The sequence below is a fragment of the Rhipicephalus microplus genome, chromosome 9, assembly GCF_043290135.1.
Source record: "Rhipicephalus microplus isolate Deutch F79 chromosome 9, USDA_Rmic, whole genome shotgun sequence".
Lineage (NCBI taxonomy): Eukaryota > Metazoa > Arthropoda > Arachnida > Ixodida > Ixodidae > Rhipicephalus > Rhipicephalus microplus.
The window spans coordinates 79,021,106-79,043,878 of NC_134708.1; the positions used below are offsets into that span (position 1 = coordinate 79,021,106).

The window sequence follows — 22,773 nt, forward strand, 5'->3', positions numbered from 1 at the left end:
CAATGGTGTGGGAAAGGCCATTCCAATCTGTTGGTGCTCGGGGCGAAATGAAGAAGAAATCGTGAGGGTGCGACCACGTGGGCGTGACACTTGCAGTTCATGTCCGCAGCGATGAGGTATGCACGTTAGGTGAATGCTGTAAGGTGAATGACAGAGATCATGATCTATTACAAGATGATGCTCATGACGATGAAAAAGAAGCACGTTCCAGACCACACATTCTCTTTCTGCCATCACGATACAACACATGCGAGATACCCGCAATACGTCATGACGATGACGATGATGATGATGATGTTGCTGACGGGTGACTGGCTTGTGCAGTACACGACGTCTCGATAGGCTCTACGATTAATTTCGTAAGACTGAAAAAAGAAACACCGTGAAAACGTGCCAAGACATTTTTTTGCCAGCTTCAGGCTACATCTGATACCACGAAACAGTAATAATAAAGGTAAAACGAATTTCACATTTCAACACAAATGCCAGTCATGAAAAATAATTAATACGTACAAATGTACACCGCTTGGCTCTCATACACATGCATGACATGTCATTGTCGCGGGTGATTAAGGGTAACACAGAGCGAGCCTACTGCTTAGCCCACTCATCCTCATTCACTTTGTGCAAATTCAGCAATTTTTCCTCATTTTGAACACTAATTCGTTCAGCCGACTACCTGCTTCCTACAGCAAAAAATAATATAAACACTGTCAACGTAATCCAAATATTTGTGTGCGAAGCTGCAGAGGTTATAACACACCAGATATCAAGACTACAAGGACAACTAACCAAAAATAACTTCAGTGACAAAAGTGGCCCACAGCCTCCTTCTTTTAGGCTCCTGTGCGATACAATTGGTTGCTGTTCTGTTGTCGTTTAGCTCTTGAGGCTACTGTAGCATTTCCAGTCAAATGTCCATAGCATTCACCATTCACATAGCTCATCTCGTCAATCGCATATTTTGCAAGCGCCTAAGTGGAACGTTCACTTACGGGAAGAGGGCAGCGACAATAATCTTTCCAAATGGTGACATGTCATCTTCGTTCTTGGGACCGGAAGGTATCTGAAAGTGAAATTACCAAATTATAGTCAGTAATTTTGTTAATATAATCGTAAATCGTATTCAACAGCAGCTGCGTTCTAGTATGGGCCTTATAGACCACCCATTTATCTTATACTTCGGATACTACTCGTATATCGTGTCTTTTGATAAGAATTTACAAATATTTCCTAATGGGGGCGCAATCCTTGTGGAGCGTTGGTTGATCATAGCACAATTCCAACATTATTTGTACAAGAAATACAAGTTAATTATATTTTAGATAATGCAATCTCATAAACCAACGCTTGAAATAATTACTGTGGTAGCACCTAAATTTTTAAACAGCAGCATACATAGGCGAAAAAATTCTCTACTTTTATTCATTCATTTTTTATTTCTATCGTCGAAATTCTTATAGAATGGTAAAGGCCAAGAAAGGCAGCTTGAGCAGCTCTTGACCCTCGTTCTCTATGGCGGCAGCAGGTGGTGGAGGTGGCAAAAGCAACTCGCTTGGGTTAACCCTAAGGAATACATCAAAACTGCTTGATTACTTGAAACCAATATACATAGATGCACCTCTGAAACAACCCTGACAGAAGCTTGTGTCTTGCACGGCTGTTCAAGAACCGATATTTCGCAATATGCAGACAACCGCCTCGGTGCATTCGAGAGACCCTCCTCACTCCTCTCACCTTGATACGGGAAGACTTCGCAAACACAGTGTCCTGGAGACCAGCGATGACGAAGTTTCCGATGGTCGTAAACGTTAGCAAAACACTGACCACCATCACCGGCTTCTGAAGCTCCACATCAGTAATGTGGATATCCTGCGTTGAAAAGCACATCTTCCGTTCGAGTACAAGATCGCAGGTTAGATTTCAGGTCCCAATAACTGCATTTATATAAAACGGCGAAGTGAAAAAACCACACGTGCACCTACATTCGTACTCACCTTGAATGATATAAATAAGTTCTACGAAAGCAGAGAAAGCGCGGAGAGAATTGCGAGAATCTGAATAGTTTGCATGCACCCATTTCAAAGCTTGACTCTATAAAGAAAATCACATTGAATTCGAGAAGTGAACGTCTCAATACCAGGCACGCTGAGTGCGGCAAATTATTATGTGTTTACGCGCTTCTAACTGCTGAATAAATCATTGCGAAACTGGAATCAGCTAGCCTACTGGTTATCCCCGGTGGTTGACGTAACTGAACCGGAAATGTGAAGCTGCAGTGTTCGAGTTGGAGGCGAACACCTTTTTTTTTCATCAATCGAAAGGTTTTCTTTTTGAGCAATTCGCATACAAACAACATACTTGGTGTCACACAACAACACAGGTGAACGCCACTTTTCATTAGGTTCCTTCGTTATGTTCACAATATTCATGAACATGGTGCCTGTCAAAAAAACATGTTCTGAAGTTACCTACCTTACGTATCATAAGTGCCTTGTGTAGCTTTCAGGCGTCAATGAAGCTTTAAAAATCGGCTTGAGGTAACTAACCCGTTCCTTTGATTGACAGAGTCAGCTGAACGTCGACATCCTTGTCTCGTGACATTTATTCTTATAGCGTTACGTACGCAAATGTTGTGCGCGCTCTAGAAGTGGATCTTGAAAACCACGTCAATAGATTCACGTGGCTGATCAAGCTTCAGCAGATGATAAAGAAATACGGCTGGTTAGAAGAAAAGCATCTGCTCTTTCATTAAACTAACTCAATAAAGTTTCATTAACTATCTAGACAGCTCACTCTACCTTATCATCAGTAAACCTCCACTGCGATATCACATGTATACAACGCTTAGCTTCCTCCGAAATTACCTGTTTCGTAGCAGGCTCATGTTCAGAAGACTTTGGATAAGTATTCGAAAAACCGAAAGTGCTCAACCAGAAGTGCTTGAAAGAGAAACAACATTCTCCCTCGTTGTTCGTGCCTCCGAAAATTTGAATTGGCATAATTGCCTTACCAGTGCACGTGTTGCCCATTCAAAGACACGTTACCTCGGCATTGTGAATCCGCTCGAGAAAACGAACCAGGTCCACCACGGCGGCGACGGTCAGTGCCCCGTACAGTGCGCAGCAGAGGCCAGAAGGTGGAAGGCTACGACGAAGCCTTCCCAGGAAAACCAGCAGCAAGGTGATCTGAGCGCAAAATGCACCCGTCAGCTGCTAGATCGTAACTACCAAACTATTTACAAAAAAAGTCAGAGTATCGCAGAACAAAAAAAAAATTGCTAAGACAGGGGGAAAGAACGAACACTCGATCAAGAAAGCAGTTCATTTCTTCCGCTGTGTTCGTTTTTTTCACACAGTTTTAACATCACTGTGAGTGTGTAGTATAATTCATGTGTTTGTGCGGCCTGCGGTATTAAGCACGCAAAAACATCCTGCCGCCAAGTTATCCCATACTTCAGCGAAAATTGGCAATTTTCTTTCACGTTCCTAAACAGCGTCCCAGTTATTCTCATATTGCATTGCTGTATCATCTGCATCCGGCAGCACTCCCGAATAATGATAAGTTTTGTAAAACATTCCGTAAAGCAAGGCAGTAAGAAGGAAGCAGCACTATCCACAAGTATGCCATATTACGCGACCAACGTGTGACTGTTGCACGACTCACTTCCCTGCAAGCGTTTGAAGCATTTGGCCAGGGGAACCCTAAGGTGAAAGCCTCGTTCTTTTAATTATCAACCGATTCTCAACCGCGGTGAATATCGAGTCCGCCCACCAGTTTCACTCTCGACCAGAAGCAGTGCTCACGCCGCAACACCAGCGAGCGCACGGTTCATCTACCAGCTTTATCGCGCAGACTATGCACACGCGCACGCAGAAGTAAAGGTTACGTCGTCATGCGGCTACTATAAGGGAGGCATAGAATAGCGCACCGCGAACCTTTGCGGTGCGGCCGCTGCCTCTGCACATGCGTAGAAACGCTTGTCACCGTTCGCATTCACGGCCCGCCCGCACAAAATTCGAAGTTGCGTGCGGCGATCACGGCCCCCGAGGCCCGCGAAGTACTCTGTGTATATTTCATGCATTGGGGGTTGCGGTCGGGGCGAATGTCCCTAGACTTTCTCCTATGGGTAGGAAACGCTATTCTAAAATTGAGAATGGTAATATCGCACTGAACGCTAAACGCTATTCTAAACTCACATGGCGCCCGCAACTAAAGCAACGCCCGCAACACCTTCAAACGTTATTTTAAACCTCCCTATGATTCGTATTCAATTTCACCACGCTCACGACATATCCAATCACAGCCGCGTTGCCGACAAGATGCGAACGCCCCTGGTGACCACCTGTCCTTTCATCTAGCCGCAATACTTGATAGAAGCGAAACGAGTATATAGTGCTGCGTGTGCAGCCTCGCTGTCTTCGTGAGTGTAAATTTTCATTCTGCAGGTGGAACGAGAGTACCTGTGCGAAAGAGCAAATACGCCCACGAACACACCTGTGAGAGGCGGCTGTTGAGTCGGCAAAAATAAAGCATGGCAATTACGCTGACATCGCTGCACTGCTAAAATGTTGAGCGAGTGGCGGCGCTGGCGTGCTCGCACGCGCAAACCCCAAGATCAATGGGCTTTACGCGCGCGGTGTTTCTTTGACAGCCGCCGCAAATGTTCCACATGCGTTTCCAACGCCATGCACGTTCGTGTAGCCAATTTCCTCAACGCTGCTATCACGCGCTCCACGCTGTCTTCGTGCCACGGCCACCGCGAACGAGCTCAGAGCAAACTAAGCTGCCCGAGAAGCTCGGGCTATCCTGCAATGCACTTCTGATCTCGCGTTTCTGCTCCTCGGTCACGTCAGCCACATGGTCCAGATCGCGGCGCTCACCTGGCCGTCCCAAAATCGGCTGTGGTGGTTCGCTTCCTCGGCACAATCTTTCAAATAAATTATTACGGGAAACTATTACCTTTTTCAAGCCGCCTGTACCATTGCCCCGCCGTGGTGGTCTAGTGGCTAAGGTACTCGGCTGCTGACCCGCAGGTCGCGGGTTCGAATCCCGGCTGCGGTGGCTGCATTTCCGATGGCGGCGGAAATGTTGTAGAGCCGTGTGCTCAGATTTGGGTGCACGTTAAAGAACCCCAGGTGGTCTAAATTTCCGGAGCCCTCCACTACGGCGTCTCTCATAATCATATGGTGGTTTTGGGACGTTAAACCCCACAAATCAATCAAGCCGCCTGTACCGACGACCCCATGTGGCGTCCGCTCCGCGGGTCTGCGTCCGCTGCGACCTCACAGCTCGAGAACGCATTGTATAAGAAGCTCACACACTCTGAGATTGACGGGTGTCTTTATAAAAAGTCTTCAACGATTTAAAATATTCGGTACTATACTATCAACCCCGAGAACAAACACTGGCGTCGGTGCGGTCACGGCGATGTGGCATCACGGAAAGGATTCATTCGCCTACTCCGCGACTGTTTGTCACCTTCATCTGCGCCCACCATGTACATGCTCTTTAGCGATACAGTGTTGACCACTCCTCGATTTCGTCACACAAGTTTCTCTATGTAGAGAACTTCACAACTAGCAAAATTGTTCAAGCCATTGACAGTTTTTTTAGTTTTATCTTAGAATAGCTAGATACCCGTGTGAATGGAAGAATTGCTTTGAAGGTGTCGGTGCAGGACAGCAACACGCCCGTTGTTTTCCTCGCGTAAACTGAGAAATGGGTGCTAAGGAAATATACTAAGTGCTGATAACGTAATTGCAGCCAGACAGACTCCGGGGTAAGAACAAGTGTGTGCCAAAGTGCTAGTCAAATTAGGCCGTTTTGAGTTAACCAAATACGCCACGGTTTACCATGCAAGTTAATCCTACATCTGAAAATATTCTAAACGATTTTACAGAATTGAACTTTCTCCAGCAGAAGGCCTTACATGAAATTGGCTGTGATAAGCAGTCACTAGACATATTCCGAAAATGAACATCACAGTTCCGCCGCACGCACAGTGCTTTGGGAAATGTTGAGATGTGTCCGTTATACTGGCATTTTATGTATATATTGCTCCACAACAGCCACCAGGCATTACGTAGCCGTGTACTCTGATATGTGTGAAACAATGGTCAAATCTACCGCCGCGTCACAAACGGTAATGTTTCATTCGCAAGGGAGCATCTCTGAGGGCAACGGTTTTGAAAAAAACACCAGAAATTCGAAATGAACTCTCTCGATGGCGCACTCGATCAGCGACATAGCCCAAGTAAAAATTAAACAACCTTCGCTTCAATGAGCTGATGAATCATCCCCCACGCCATGTCCACTTGAATGTAATAACTGCATAGAAAATTAATTTACAAGGCGGTTGTGTAAACTGGCGCTTACTAGCGCGTCAGCACACCTGCTAGGATGCTGCACAAAAACAGGATCTCCCGTCAATAATGAAGAACGTCAGCTGATAACCTCAACCTCAATAACGTTGGTGAAATGAAGCACCAAAACTAGTGCGAGTCAAGGATAAAACTAAACATCGTGGTAAGTCACCAAGACCACGAGAAAAACAGACACAACAGCTGTGGTAGTAAGCTATACTCGGCGACAACTTTCTGTGGCAGCACAGCCAGGGTTACGAAGTCCAAGCACGCCCTTTATTACTATATACGCTTCTACATGAAGTCCACGAACGCTTACTTTGGTATGCTGCGTAACATAAAGGAAAATAAAAAAAGAAAGTGTGTGAAGAATATGTTCCAGATTGTTCGAATTATTGTTACGAAGCATCACCCGTGTAGGTTTTTCGTTCTTTGCTGTTTCTAATTTTCTGCTTTTCTGGAGTGATTTCACATTTTTTCTGTCCCGTTAAACAAGGATGGCGTCGATCGGTTCAAGCAAGTTCACGTCGACGCTTATAAGCGAGTATGAGTGCGTGTTCGTCAGGCTATGTGCGTTCATCGAGCGAATAGAAACGAAGACAGTGGTGCGCCATGAAATATTTTGTTTCCCGCACATTCAATCATAGAGTATTTGTGTGCAAGTGATATCATCAGCGGAAATAGGAGCTCAGCCGCAGTGGTCTAGTGGCTAAGGTACTCGGGTGCTGACCCACAGATCGCGGGATCAAATCCCGACTGCGGCGGCTGCATTTCCGATGTAGGTGGAAATTTTGTAGGCCCGTGTGCTCAGATTCAGGTGCACAATAAGAACCGCAGGTGGTCGAAATTTCCGGAGCCCTCTACTACGGGGTCTTCTATAATCATATGGTGGTTTTGGGACGTTAAACCCCACATATCTTCTTCTTCTTCTTCTTCTTCTTCTTCTTCTTCTTCTTCTTCTTCTTCTTCTTCTTCTTCTTCTTCTTCTTCTTCTTCTTCTTCTTCTTCTTCTTCTTCATCAGCGGAAGTGGGACTGTAATCGCCAAAGCCGCCTTGAAAGCGACACCAGAGACCTGCCAATCTTCAGCAACACCAGCTGCTTGGAAGAAAGAGTGCGATTGGAAACTACGTAAAACCAATGAACCTTTTTCATAATGGCGTAGCATATGTGGTCGGTGTTTCAACTGGCTAATATTGTTGATACGATAACGCTGAAGCTTGCGTACCGTAACACCACTACCGTCGGTGTCTATTGAAATAGTCGTTCATTGCACTTTGCCTGGGTAACAGATGCGTTCATGTATATTACCCTGTTGACTATGAAAAAAAAAACAGCGTTCTTGGCCGAGTAAAGATTGCGTTACACCAACTTCACTTTACGAACGTCAGACGCCCGCTCATGAGCAATGGAATGGAAAGAAAAACTTTATTTCAGTTCTGCAGGACGCACTTAGCGCGAAGCTTGCGTCTCCCACGTATAGAGACCAACAGGGAGTACCTGGCGGCCGCTTCGTGGGCCTGTTGGACGGCCGATTGCTGGTCCACTCGAAGTGAGCTCCAAGAGACCTCTCCCACTTGTTCGAGGTAGATTCGGGAGGAGTGTTTCTACACTTTCAAAGCATGCGTGCGAGTGTCGCCGTGTGTCCACACGAGGGGCATGTGTCGCTGAGGTATGCATCAGGATAATAAACGTGAAGCTTGGCAAGGTTTGGGTACGTGTGTGTCTGTAATAGGCGTCCGTTGTCAAGATTTCTGCTTCACGTCGCTGCCTTGGCGTCCCTTGAAAAGTAACGTGAGCATCTCCAGCATGTTCTTTCGTCTCTAATAGAAGAAAAACAATAATGCCGACCAAGTATGCACTGCGATTCAGGAAATAATTTCTTAGATTTCCGTTGTTCCAATCGCCCATTACCTGCTCGGCCATACCTTTCTTTTTTTCTGAAATAAATCGCAATGCTCAAAGAAGCTTCCTGTTTTTTTGAAGACGATAGTCTTTCTTGGGGACCTTCGATGAAAAAATTTTGGTCTGTTTGTCTGTCTGTCTGTCTGTCTGTCTGTCTGTCTGTCTGTCTGTCTGTCTGTCTGTATATTTGTCTGTTTGTCCACCCTAACGGTAGCTCAAACGGCACTGAAATCCCAACCCCATTCGCAGCGCCCACCAATCTTCCTCAAGGTTTAGCGTTTATAGCTGTACGATTGTCAATTAAACAGCAATTATTGCGCATATCTGAGGCGCCATAGAAACACTTTGAAGTTTTGTATGTATGCCTTTATACTAGAAGAGGCACATACAAGTAACTCTAAGGAATGTAGCGTTTTAGCGCGCTGCGCTGACAGTGCAACGCGATGCTCAAAAAGTTGTTTCCAACGCTTTGCTGGATGGATGGATGGATGGATGCTATGAGCGTCCCCTTTATAACGGGGTGGTGACAAGTATGCCACCAGGCTCGACAAAAAAAAAACTTTTTTTCTTTTTTTTTATGTTGGCCTAATGCCTCTACTTCGATAAATTCTATCTTAATGGAAAAAAGGTAAATTTTCAGCTTAAGTTCTCTGCCATTTACGGCACACTGTTCATATTTTATTTTTCCAATATTTATTTTTGTCCTTTCTCTCTAATTTTCTGCCACCAATACTCTAACCGTCTCTTACTTATTTCAATCGCGGGTGTGTTCAGCTTTCCATTGTTGTCCCTAAAACCCAAGGCTTCCTGTAGGCTCGTGCCCAAACGTACACCTGGGTGGATATCTCCACATTCAATCAGAACATGCTCCGCCGTTTCCTTATCTTTCCCGCAGCATGTGCATTGTTCTTCTTCTTTACTGAATCTTGCTTTATAACTACGCGTTCTAAGGCAACCCGATCTCGCTTCAAACAGTAAAGCGCTTCCCCTTGAATTATCGTAAAATGCCTCCCTCCTTATTTCATTTTTGCCCTTTCGGTAGTTACTCAAAGCCGGTTTTTTCTCCATAGCTGCCATCCAGTAAATCCTCTCCGCCTCCCTGACTTTTCCCTTAACGCTCTTTGTTGACATATGGCTCACACATATGGCTAGCATATGACATATGCTATGACGTCACGGTGGTGGCACCTGCCCGTCGCTTTGCGTTCTACACATCATCACCTCCGATGGCGCGCATATTTCTCCGCGGGCTGCACGCCTTCGTTTGCGAAGATAACTGCCAGATGGCGCTTGTGTCTAACGTGCCTCGATGCGCTCGTTCGCCCCTGCTACACGCTCGAGGCACTCAAACGCAGCGCCTCCACAATACCCTTCACCGATTTTCTTGCGCAGAACGTCAAATGAACGTTTTGTTCACTCTCTCCAGACACAAGACTTTCGTCTTTCGACTACATTCGTGGTGTAACGTGCAGATTTGGAACCAATTTTTTTTTCTTTAAAAATGAACATTTTAATTATTTCTTCTCAAATAAATGTAAGATTTACTGCATGGTTGTCGTGCGAAAAAGTGCATGTTGGATGCGCTTGCGAAACCGAAATCGCACGAAAACAGACTACTTGGCGTCGTAACACATGTGCAGAAGCTCCGCCCAGTTAGCTTTGGCCGTGCTACCCCAGAAAGTTGGCGATCGCGTTCTAGCATAGAGCTTCATACAATAATACCTAGAGTGGAGTCTGGCTCTAGTGTCTACGCGGGCTCCTTCAGCGGCACTTGTACCCGCATGGGAATGATGGGAAGTACAAGCTTCGGATCTGCTTCGGATGGATCACGTTCTTGAGTTTTGTGACGCTTCTTTTCCGAGCGTGAAACAAAGTAATATGAAGCTATATCAAATTGAAACTTGCTCCATTTTCGTACGCAAATTTTATAGCGAACAGTTTTAGTGACTAGGCGGTAGAAGTGAAACCTGGACCAATTTAACCAGGGTATGCATTGCTCTGCCATATCGTTCTAGATTTGGCATCAATATGTAATGAATTATTGTTTACAACATTTCCAAACAAACATTCTTGGTTTGCCCTGGAAAGTACGCAATATCTATTTATGGAAATAACCACACAGTGTTAGGTGAGAAACACTGAACGTTTTGTCTGCTGCGATGTCAGGTGCCTCTGTTCAAGTGGTCTGCCCCCAACACAGCTCTCGTTTTGCTGTGAAGTCAAGTCACAGAAGCGTGACGGTGCGTGTACTTCTCGTCGCCATCCTTTTGCAATTGATTTCAACGAGTTTTGTGAAGACGCTCTAACAACAAACGTGAACTCGATGTAATATCCTGCACTGGAATGGTATGCTACATCTACGCGCAGCGCTCAGAGGACGACGCTTCACTTAAACTGTCAAACACGACTTATACAGCTTCAGCATTGCAGTAAATTCAGAGGCCTAGCAGTTTCGAGCTTCTTTGAACAACAAAGGCGTAGCTTCAGTCCTTCGCACCCTCCCCACTACCCCCTCTACGCAAAGAACGAAACTGAAACTGCAGAAAAAGATCAGTAGACAGTTCACTGGCTAACGCAAGCCAATCCGAAGCCTGTACTTCCCATAAGGGTACACGATCGCAGCGCCAGATTCCTCTCTAGGTATTATTGTATGAAACTCTATGTTATATTCACCTTTTCATAAACGCCTCCCTGGGCGCCACCATAGCCCTCCTTGGGCTGTGCAAATTGGCGCGTACCCTCGAAAATGCACTGGCAACGCTGCGTCCATAGCCTTTGTACTCCCGCGCACAGCCCATCATGGCGGTGTTTTTTTTTTTTCCTTCCTGTGAAAAGGTGTATAGATGTCTTGCAAAACTCGGCACTACGCGCGACCGCAGGGCTTGGCCCACCAGTATAAGAGTTGTCAGATTTCACGGTCACGAGCGTTGTAACAAAAAAAACTTCCGGTAACCTCATTTGCCAGCATCTAACGTCGAAACTGAAAGCTTGTTTTCAATTGCTTTTCAAACGTAAGTAAAATCTCTTTTTCGTTTTTCACATAAAGAAACGTGCGAAAAGTACAAGGGAACGTCTCATATTTTTTTATCTAGCTCAAAAGAATATTTATTTGAATATGTTTTGCCAAATATAACAAGAAAGCTGCACAAAATCAGCGGGCTATTTTCTAAAGCCCTTGTGGTCCACCCTTGTTATTAACGCCCTTGCTATTAACGCATAAGCCCTTGCTATTAACGCACATCGGCCATAGTAGAGTACCTAGTACTCTAAATCATTACCCATTTAATCTGCAAACATCGGTGGACAAAACCGGAAGTAATCAAGGGACTGTGTTTGTAAACATTGAAAGGGTCTATACGTGGTTGCTTCCAATACGTATAATCATAGTGGAGCGTAAACCACCGTATGCCCCATCTGGCGGGAGGCCTGTATGACGTCACGGAGCGGAATCTTCGATCCCGCCGTGGGGTGCCCACATAACATGCGTAATATGACACTATAAGCTAACCCCGCTGATGAGACCCATCCGCTCCGTGACGTCATCCAGGCCTCCCGCCAGATGGGGCACCCCAACTTCTCGGGGAGAGAGCAGAAAACCACCCCAATCTCGAGAAGAAGCAAAAGTGCTCAGGAATGATTTAGGGTACATGCTACCTTACTGTGGCAGCCCATACGGTCCTGCCAGTAAGAGGATAACGCATCACTGCCAGGCACAGGCGCCTGTCCACGGAGCCAACGGTACTCTATTTTCCGATAAGCCTTATCGGTTGTAGTACTAGGACAGGTACAAGTTTCTTTATCACTTTATTATAAGATGTGGGTGAAACGTTTTTGTAAACACTGCTCTGAGAAACAATGAGAAGACAACAGTAGAACAAACATTGAACTATATACTGCGAATTTCAATAGAGGATGTTAAAGTCTGTTTGAATCCCGATAAGAACACCGAAAATAACTCGAATAGCTCTCAAAACGAGGTAGTCAGCAACTTAGGAGAGTTTCTTCACACCACTATTGCTGGAGAATAGATGCGAAAACACAGCATTTTAGTGGCCCATGAACAAGACAGAGGTCAAAATTAAGTGTAGCATTGTAGTTGTGCCCGAGGCTACAACGCCTTACTAGCCGAGGTAACCATGCCTCATGAATGATCAACACGTTGAGGCGGCGATGGCTCGTTTCGCACTTTCCTTTGCTACCGTCCATTCCTCGGCTGGTCACATCTCCGAAAGCCAGTTTGCTCTCCTGTACTAGGCCACAACTTGTCGTGACGTTAGAGCGACGGCTACGAGGTCCTGGCTTCCGCACCTTCGTGTTGCTGCACAAGCAGTACGGCAGATTGTGCCTGAATTCAGTTCTGATTGGTCGCACCATTATGATGTTTGCCAAATTATACACATGAAACTTAACAGAAGAAATATTGCTGCGCTTCAGCGCACATGGTATTGTCATATTACGCGTATATGTTGCTTCGAGAACTGAACGGTGCGTTTGCGGCCGTGCACTGACCCACTACGTCATGTGCGCCATGTTTATTCTTTTCGTGCTAAAAGGTAGTGCTGTAAAAAAAACATGCTGCAGCAACCACAATTGAGCAGACTATGCTGAATCACCAACGCGTGGAACTGTATACTGCCTCTCCTCTGTCCTTTCTTTCTATATTAGAGACTCGTACGCTCCCTCTGGGCATGAAATTACTTCGCGAAGTTGTTTTGCCCTTCATACGTCGTTTACCCGATCAATAGAATGCGCGCTGCATGCCCGTAAGGCAGTACTAGTATAGTCTAGACTTTTATTTTAGCCACAAATTAGAGGCCGAGCATTTCGACCACCAGTGCGAACAATCGACGCTGTTCTTCTTCCATTTCAGCCCCGATCCAGTTGAACCTGGCGGGGATGAAAAAGGGAAGTGGGAGGGCACAAACTGGATCACTGAGCTGTTCGGCAGCAGAAAAGGCAGTGTGAAAGATTGGCATACGCAGAGAGGTCATCGGAACAGCAGGGTTCTCATCTATATCTATAAATAGGTAAAAGGGGAAGATGCGGCAATTCCATTGGCTGTGCCGGAGAATTCTAGCTTCTAGCACAGTGAGTGACGCATGACGACGGCCGCATACTTCTATGCCATGCAGTACTCACAAATGTGGCCGCCATGGCGAAGGCCGAAGTAGCCAACCGAAGAGTAGATGTGTTTAGAAACGCGAGCGTCCATTTGCCTTCCAGCACGTAAATTCCCTTGAGGAAGGCCAGTACCGCGGAACACAACGCCAGAATCTGAAAGCAGAAAGCGATGCATGCGTTGTTGGTAATGAAAGTCAACCGCACCAACATTTACAGTTAACGGAGCAACACGTGGCTTACTGGACAACAGGAAAGATGTTGCCACGTTGCAACTTTGTTCGAAGTTCTTCACTTGTTCGTCACAGGAAGTTCAAGTCTTACGTAATTCAACCGCTGCTTTTCTTGTGCATATAGCGTTCACACATCGACATTAAAACTCAAAATTTAATAGTTTAAACCGCATACAGTTGTTTAATATCTAAATGCAGTTATGCCATATTTTTTATTGCTTCAGATATTCCACCACAAACAATGACTGTCAAGTTGACAATACAATATATTAAGCATGGTTTCGTGATCGATCGCTCAAAATCATATTTGAAAGTTTCATGGTATCAAGAATAATTCGAATTTCAAGAATGATTCCTGTAAAAAGACAGCAGAAAACGTACGGTAGGGTGAAGTGAAATGTGACAAAAATTTTTTAAATAGTGAATATGCATTTTTGTTTCACTCCTTACAATTAAACATCAATACAGGAAGTTTCGTTTGCGTACAAGGTATGAGTGACTTAAATATTACCATGTTGCCACCGTTCTAAAGATTGTTTTAAAAATAAATAACAAATGCTCCAGATGTATCATTTTGCCCCATCCCGCAGGTCAAAACATCGTAATGGCATGAGAGAACAAGATACAGTAAAATTGGTCAAAAGCCTCGTCAGCGGTCGCATTACATACGCGCTTCTGTATCAAATTATGAACAGGGAAGAGAAAGAAAAAGCAAACAAAATAATCAGAATGGCCTACAAAACAACCTTAAGAATACCGCGGAATACTTCAAACGACAAGCTACTGGCGCTTGGTCTTAATAACACAATTGAAGAATTATCCGAGGCCCAGCTACTAGCGCGAGAAAATTGCCTTCTACAGACCCCAAAGGGCAGAGCAGTCCTAACAAAACTAGGGCGTGATACATTGTTACAAAACACCAAGAAACTAAAGAAGTACCAAGGGAACTTAGAGAATGGTACACCATATTGCCAATACCAAGCAACATGGATTCTACTCAGCATGCTAGGAGAATAAAGGCGAGGGCTGACTACATTGACAAAATGAAAAGATTTTTTAACACCGCCAGATTCACTGACGCCGCGCCTTATCAGACCAATGCAAAAAGATCTGTGTGTGTAGTCCCCGACCGTAGAGAGAAAATTACAACCAGCGCTTCAATATATCAGGCGTCGACAACACAAGCAGACGAGGTTGCCATAGCACTCGCAATAATAGAGGGATGGACGCGAAACGCTCCATTAGCAATCATTACAGATTCGCAAAAAGTTTGCAGAAACTATCTAAAGGGCAAAATTGGAGCACAGGCGCTTCGTATATTGGTTAGGACAGGATGGGACTCCACAGTAAATTAAGTACAGACTGTGACTTGTCCCCGGGGCACGAGGGCGTGACAGGGAATCTGCACGCGGACGAGTCGATTCGGGGCTTCACAAATCACCAAGCCACTCAAGACAATGTAATAGATGACCCTACAACCCTGGGCCTTTGTTTCACAACGATCTTTAAGTACTGCAGGGAAAATAGGCAGCTCTATTCACGTCCTTATAGCAAGCTCAGCGCTGCGAAGGCAACAGCGCTAAGAAGAATGCAGACTAACACTTACATAAATCTGCACACTCTTCACCTGATCTACCCCACGGCGTACTGAGATATATTCCCGTGGTGTGGAGTCACCCCAACACTCGTTCACATCACATGAGAGTGTGCAGAGCATGACGAAGAACACGACACCAATGGCACATGGGAGGGATGGGAGGCGCTGCTGTCTAGCCCAGCCCTGGTGGATGAGCTGCGACTGAACTACAAAGCTTCATGAACGGATGGCTCGCGCCAGTGGGGCCCTGGAATAGGGGCACCACCCTGCCGGCAGACTTCGCTGTTCCCCCCGTATATTCTTCGGGGCACTGGAGTTCTAGCCTGTCCGGTATATGTCCATAATAAATTTTTCTTCTACTACCACTACTACCGGAACCGTAGGCAAGACATCTATTTTGGGGGGAGAGGGAACTCCTAACGCCGTGGGTCTGTTCTGTTTGTTTATTGGCGCTAGTGTGAGGGACGGACAGACGGGTGTACAGAAGGCGCACGGACGGAAGCATGGATGGACGGATGAATGAATTTATAAACGGACGAACCGGTGGCGCATGAAAGCACGGAGGATGGATGGACGAACGAATGCTCCCCCCCACTCTTCATTCACTCCGTGTATATATACTGTGGTTTATTTTTATTAGTTATTTTCGGTAATCAGTAACATGCCTTGCCTGGGGGGGGGGGGGCAGGCTGGCTCTTAAGTTAACCCCTCTGGCTACAGGCCTGATTGTAATCTTCGCAGAAAGGGCTGAGTAATATATTCTTTTTTCGCTGGTTGCTTTCGCATCCAAAGACGAAGCAGTGTTCCCAGACGACTTCGCGAAAGCGAGGTTGGTGTGAACATGTGCATTTTCACATTTGAAGTTTCAGAGCTGCCACTTATCATGTTAACGGGTGCGATAGGTACACGTCTTGGCAGCGTTAGCAGTCCAGAACAAAATGGCGCCTCAGTGAGGGAGTATTGCGACGGTAGTCTAGGCGCTTGGGCGGAAAATAGGTGTGCTCTGGTCTATATAGAATAAGTAATTGGCCATCGTTGCTCCCTGCTCATACAGCCACGCGTACCTAAAGTTAGCACGTGAGTGTCGACCAAGAACTACAACAGCGCCACGTATCAGAGTACATTTGCGCGAAGACTGTGATATCAGGCAAGCCTCACTCACTCTTCTTGCTGCTATTGATGCTGCGACCACTCCGATCTCAGGAAAGCCTATTTGAATTTTTCTTCCTTGGGGGCGCAGCTCCTTATCGTCAATCTACGTCGAATATCCAGCACATTCCAGACACACATTCTCTTTCTTCCATCACGGCACTGCACTTGTTAGGTATTCATTATACGCCATGACGATGACGATGGCGATGAGGAACAAGGGCATTTCAGACACACATTTTTTTTTTCTGCCATCACGGCACAACACATGTTAGGTATCTATTATACACCATGACGATGACGATGAGGAACAAGCGCATTCCAGACACACATTCTCTTTATGCCACGGGGAGAAACGATCGTGAAGGCCTTCTCCCCCGCGAAAGGTCCTAGCGTAATTGAGCCTTATGGCGACCCATAAAACAATATCTATACTGTATGTGTTGTCACTCATTTGCTTGTTCGAGTGAGCAACATACGGGGAATTCACAGTTACCCTATTGATCCCCTCGAGGTTTACCTACTTATCATCGTTCACTTCATCTATATGCTGTGATTTTCCATGACAAGGTGATGCATATATTTTTTTCCAGCTTAGCAAGCCGTTAAAACAATGTACTGCCAAGCGCCAGCATCACCAGTTCTTCCCCAGCAGTTATGTGATATTCCACGAAGATAAGAGGCAAAGAATACGCTTGTACAATCTGAGACAAAAAAAAATAAAGAGCTGAAGATAAGGAGAAAGTGTGTACACTTCGTAGTGGTGAGTGTTTTAGCATGGAACAGCCGACGAAAGTGAGAAGAATGAGCAATAATGACTTCAACCGTCTCAAAAATTGCTAATAGTTCCGTGGGAAGTTGGGCTGGGCGACACTAGCGCGATAGCACCTTTAAATTGTGCTGGACTGAACCCACCATATGTGACCACGACCTCATGTGCCGAATAGGCCGCATTATTTCTGGGACATTAATGCCTGGCCTCAGTGTCCGCTTAAAATTTTACGAAGGCTGGACACGAAATATCGAAAATTGACAGCTGCGAAATTTCCCTCGCATCAGCATTCCTGCTTCTGCGTACATCCGAATTCGATTAGCTTCAGAGCACATTCTCTTTCATGCACAAGCATTGGGACACGAGGCGGGAAACTGAAGTGCTTACCGTCAAGTTACAACAACCGGTCACACGTACTCACCGTTTGCGCGACGTCGAGCAATGTGAAGCGCGGTCCACCAGGTGCGCTCGGGTAGTTGTTGTGACGAACCTGCTGACGTGCAAGTAGTACGGCCGCACCAAGGCTGAAGCAGGTGAGCCCTTGCGCCGCTACCACGGATGGCAGGTCCGTGGATGCTACCTGTATCCAAAGCACAAATTGAACGTTTGGAGATGTTTCTTAAAAAAGGAAGTTTCAATTAATTCTTTCTATGCAAGAGGACATTCAGTCAATAGGGTAAGTTTGAAAAAAATGAGGTAGTTTGCCTACATCGCACTTTCAATGTCCCTTAGCAAGCTCTAATGTATCAGTACAAAAAAGAACTTCGTACATTGTCGCTTTGTGCGCACTGTAGATGAATTGAAGCATTTCATTTAGAGAGCTTCGAATTGGACACTCAGCGAAAAATGCTAACTCGCAAAATGGCATGCAAGTCAAGTGTTGTTTTCCCGAATTTATTCAGTATTATGCGAAGCATGTTTCGTCGAACCAATTGTGTTTTCTATCTATCTATCTATCTATTTATCTATCTATCTATCTATCTATCTATCTATCTATCTATCTATCTGCCTGTCTGTCTGTCTGTCTGTCTGTCTGTCTGTCTGTCTGTCTGTCTGTCTGTCTGTCTGTCTGTCTGTCTGTCTGTCTGTCTGTCGCTAGCCTCCTAAAACTTGGCGCTCTTGTGGTTCTTTTATTTGGAATATATATGTATGAAATTTCGATTGCTTAACATCTGCGTATGTGGTCGTCATCGACAATACTTGTCACCAATAGAAAATACGCATATCTTTGATGCTATGACCGTAATGACAAGATAGCATCATGATGCGAAAGTGGTTGAGTCATCAAATTTGCCATCAAGATCACGCACGGCGTGACGTCTGCCTCAGAGAAGCAGAAATGGCAGGTCACGTCACGAATGCCTTAAACTCCATGCCATCTACGTATTCGCATGACTGCTGAAATGACATGAATGACGGGTAGCGACGCCGTTGCAGCTGTTTAGCTAGCATGACGCGTTGCAAAAAGTGCGCGCATGACAAATGTGTCATACTGTGGTTGCCATGCAGTGAGGTGATGACTGGAGTGTCGCGCGCGGCCTTGGCTTGTAACCTGGGTTGCACGAATCACTGGATTCTCCAGCTGTCATTTGTTATGGTCGGGTACTCTAATCAGCATAACAACAAATGTCACATGACATGAGATACGTCCAATGCGTACCGCGTTTGCTGACACACTACCAGCACAGTTCAGTCAACTGTGGGCTAGTATCGGCTCCCATACTCCTTATATTGGCTTGTGTGGGACAATGTTGGCACAGGTTGATAAATGTACAGTGTTGCCAATTTTACTAGTGGTTTGATAGCTAACATCAGGTGCAAGTGAGATAGGCTAACGTTGACTGATGGCAGGCACTGGGTAGCTTAGTTTAGATGTCGATTATCGTTACCAGTTCAGAGTATACACGCGTTGCGTTGGCTCTTCACTCTTAAAATAATGCAGAGTATATTATATATTCTTTACTGTCACTTTTATTGGGGAGAGAAGCAAGAAAAGACAGTGACGCTTTCGAGGTGCACGTCCGGTTTGCTACGCGACAATAAAGAAGGGAGTCACAAGAGAGAAAAAAAAAGATTAGAGGGAAGAGGATACAATTTTATTGACCCCAAGAATGAGTCAGGCGAAAAGGGGGGAGGAGGACGATAGGCCTCCAGGCCTCTCCATAGGTGGCTGAAAGTCCTAGCACTTAGGCGACACCCCCCCCCCCCCCCCAAGCCAGTATATAATCTGGAGTCAGTTATCCCATCGTGAGCTGTGGTCAGCAGCCTATCCTCCTGTCACTCAGCCTTCACAAAGGACGGCTTTGGCTTGTTTGGTGATTTAAATGTATACTAATACAACGCGCAGCGTGCTAGAGCAGAGACGACCACTGGGTAAGGCGTCACCTAGGTGAATATTATAATTGATCAAGTTGGAGATCAGTGTGCCCGTTCGGAGTCGACGAAACAACTTGCTCTGCTTGAGAAGGTGATTTATGTGTTGCTGGTTAGATCATGCGAACATTGTGGGAATGCAAATAAATATCATGGTAGGTGAGTAAACAATACCGACTCCTTTGAAAAGAAAGCAGATCGTAAACTGGCCGGTTGATTAGTGCTCTGGCTTGTTCACAGACGGATGTATACCAGGGATGTCCTCAATGAGCCAGAACCAAAAAAAATGTTATTATTCGTTTAGAAGGCGAGCGTACTTATGACATGGCGGGCTGGTGCATTGAACCGAGACAGCCAAACTGGGAATGGCCGTTTTGGAATTTGAGACTATATACTACACCTGGGTGTGAGCTATTGTTAAAGCAATCGAAGCTTCTTCCGTCTGGATTGGTTGAGCCTCTTGGTCGAATGAGGCCCAACAAAGTAGTTTGTGGGCATTATCTGATATGGTCACTGCAAATGCTGGACAATAAAAATTCTCTGCGGTGTCTGGATAAGCGACTACGGTCGAATGTTCATAGCGCTTATGAAGCGACCTAGCACGGGCTATTTCTCGGTCGTGATTATGGCTAGGAAGGCTTTCTTTGGGCATTGATGGCTTATGAAAACAGTTCCTTTTACATTCAGGCGGTGAGCTTCTATGGGTAGTGCAGCCAGTGAGGTTAATTTTCGAGCGCTGAAAAGTCATGGAAAGAGTCACAAATCGAGTGGAATTACGCACAAATTTGGTGGAGTACGTTAAGTCTAAACGCGGTCAAGCAAATGTGCTGACTCTAGTAGCTCAGTTCAGGTTTTCGTTGCCTTTGAGGCTAATTTCCATTCTCCAGTAATGTTGACTGCTAGGAATGGTCTAGCTTCCAGTTGATTCAGAATTATCCCGAGCCATAATTGCCGGACGTCATCTCAAATGCAGCTGCATGTTAACGTATCAGTTAAGCCTTTAGACTTACTCTTCCAACGACATTTGAACGTATACGCCCAAAGTATGTGGGTTAACGAACCTGGAGTTTCAACTCTTGCACCACTCACGTGATCATCAACTTCTTCGTGCTCAAAGGTGCCAACAAATATATTGTGGGCATTTAGTATACCAATCCTCTTCATCTGTACATTATCATCATTATCATGTATTGCTCATACATCCTCATCGTTGTCACGTTCATTATCATCTTGGTTCGTGCATCTCCGCTGTCGGCTGCCGGTTCCTCGGGCCTAATAAAGTTCTTCCAAACCAAGACTTCATACGTGGTGGAGCGTGCTGTTAGATCCCTCGTCATCCTCTCGACCACTCTACCCCCTGGAGCTAGGTTCAGGTCGCCGCTTGGGCCAGGTGTCCGGAAATATGTCGCACCAAGAAGTCGGTGCTGCAACCGTTCCCACTCCGCCACCGCGTGCCGCGCCTTTCCACGTCATTAACAGCCTCCAGCGTGAGCCCCATCCCTTCGCCGGTATGCGCGGGGAAGATGTGGAGGAATGGCTGGACGATTTCGAACGTGTCAGCGCTGCTAACCGGTGGGATAACACCTACAAACTCGCTTACGTGTCATTCTACCTCACGGGTGTCGCGAAGACGTGGTTCCTCATCCACTTTATCGATATCCCCGACTGGTCAGCCTTCAAAGATCAGCTTCGCCATGTCTTTGGCACACCGGCTGTTCGTTCGGCTCTCGCAAAGAAAGCTCTCGCGGCTCGGAAACAGCACATCGGGGAGTCGTATACATCCTACATCGAGGATGTCCTTTCACTTTGCCGCCGGGTTGAAACCCCAATGACAGAGTCAGACAAGGTACGCCAGCTTCTTAAGGGGATTGCACCCGTCGCATTCAATGCCCTTGCATTTCAGAATCCAGCTACTGTTGCTGACGTTGCGACAACCTGTCAGCGCCTCGAAGAACTCGAGTCTATGCGCCTACAACCGCACAGTGACGCGGCCCGTATTACGGCAGATCCAAACCTTTGAGACACAATAACGGTGATTATACGCGAAGAATTAGAATCAATGGGATTCACACTACCTTCAGCGTGTCCCATTCAGTCTTCTTCAACGTCATTGCGGGATGTCATCAGGGAGGAGCTCACGTCCATGACTCACATGGCCCACCTGCAGCCCACTGTCGCTCGTACTCTCCCATCGTTCTCGCATGCCGTCGCCGCACCATCAGGCACCGTCAGCTCGACATCGCCGCCACCAACGTACGCGTCTGTTGCTGCCGCACCTCCCAAAAGCTTTCCCACGAGATTTCCATCACCACCGCCTGAGCCACCATCTGTCCCTCTCACTGCTCTCTCTCCCGTTGCATCTAACACAAGCTACTACCCTCCTTATCGATCGGCTCGCCCTACGTGCTATTATTGCGGCTATCGTGGTCACATTTCACGCTTTTGCCGCAAGCGCCAGCAAGATGAGCGCCGAGGGTACGACATACGCGAACGAGACTATACCGCAGGAGCCTTGTACCAGGGGCGTCGTTATTCGTCACCGCCGCGTCGGTCTCCATCTCCGCCAGCATCCGGTGAACTGCGCAGTAGTCATTAATCAACCAGACGCCGTTCACCATCGCCCTACCGTCGCTCCTCTTCTCTTCAGCCTGCTTCCCTCGCTTCTGATCGGCGTCCGGAAAAGTAAGCGATGCAGTTTTTGGAGGACAAACTGCATTCCAACACAGTACTCCAATTCCTCCAGTGCGCCCTTACAATATGATTGCAGTCTCAGTTGAGGGAGTGGACGTTGATGCTTTGGTGGACACTGGGTCTGGGTTTTCTATTATTCGTGTTGATTTGTGTACCCGTCTTCGAAAAGTCACGACGCCTTATGATGGACCAACACTTGTTACAGCCCAGGGAACAATGATTCGCCCTTCCGCTCTCTGTACTGCCCGTGTGCTAATCGACGACATTCTTCATCATATACAATTCGCTGTGCTATCCCCGTGCTCCCACGAACTCATTTTAGGCTGGGACTTTCTTCCATCTGATTCCGCGGCTATTTGTTGTGCACAACGTGTCGTCCATCTTACTGACACAGACCACTTGCTTCGTGACGAAACCTACAGGCCACTTCGACTCGGCGCTGCTGTAGACATCGAGTTACCCCCAAATGAACATCAATTAGTCACTGTTTTGTCCAACGACGTTGACTCTGGTGACATTTTGGTCACTCCATCGCCCCGTTGCCTTAATAAAGGCACAGCTCTCGCATCAGG

At 46.3% G+C, this 22,773-nt stretch overlaps 1 protein-coding gene across 3 annotated transcripts in view; it reads right to left on the bottom strand.

The window, feature by feature from the left end:
- LOC119163186 (multidrug resistance protein mrp-7) overlaps window positions 1–22,773 on the bottom strand; it is a 102,915-nt gene that overhangs the window by 74,453 nt on the left and 5,689 nt on the right. For all 3 annotated transcript variants that reach the window (XM_075873921.1, XM_075873920.1, XM_037415132.2), the window contains exons 2-6: window positions 17,559–17,717; window positions 13,408–13,542; window positions 3,048–3,188; window positions 1,738–1,872; window positions 996–1,066 (exon numbers count right to left, since the gene is read on the bottom strand). In XM_075873921.1, coding sequence (XP_075730036.1) covers window positions 996–1,066; window positions 1,738–1,872; window positions 3,048–3,188; window positions 13,408–13,542; window positions 17,559–17,717 — 641 coding nt within the window. The remainder of the gene's footprint in view (window positions 1–995; window positions 1,067–1,737; window positions 1,873–3,047; window positions 3,189–13,407; window positions 13,543–17,558; window positions 17,718–22,773) is intronic.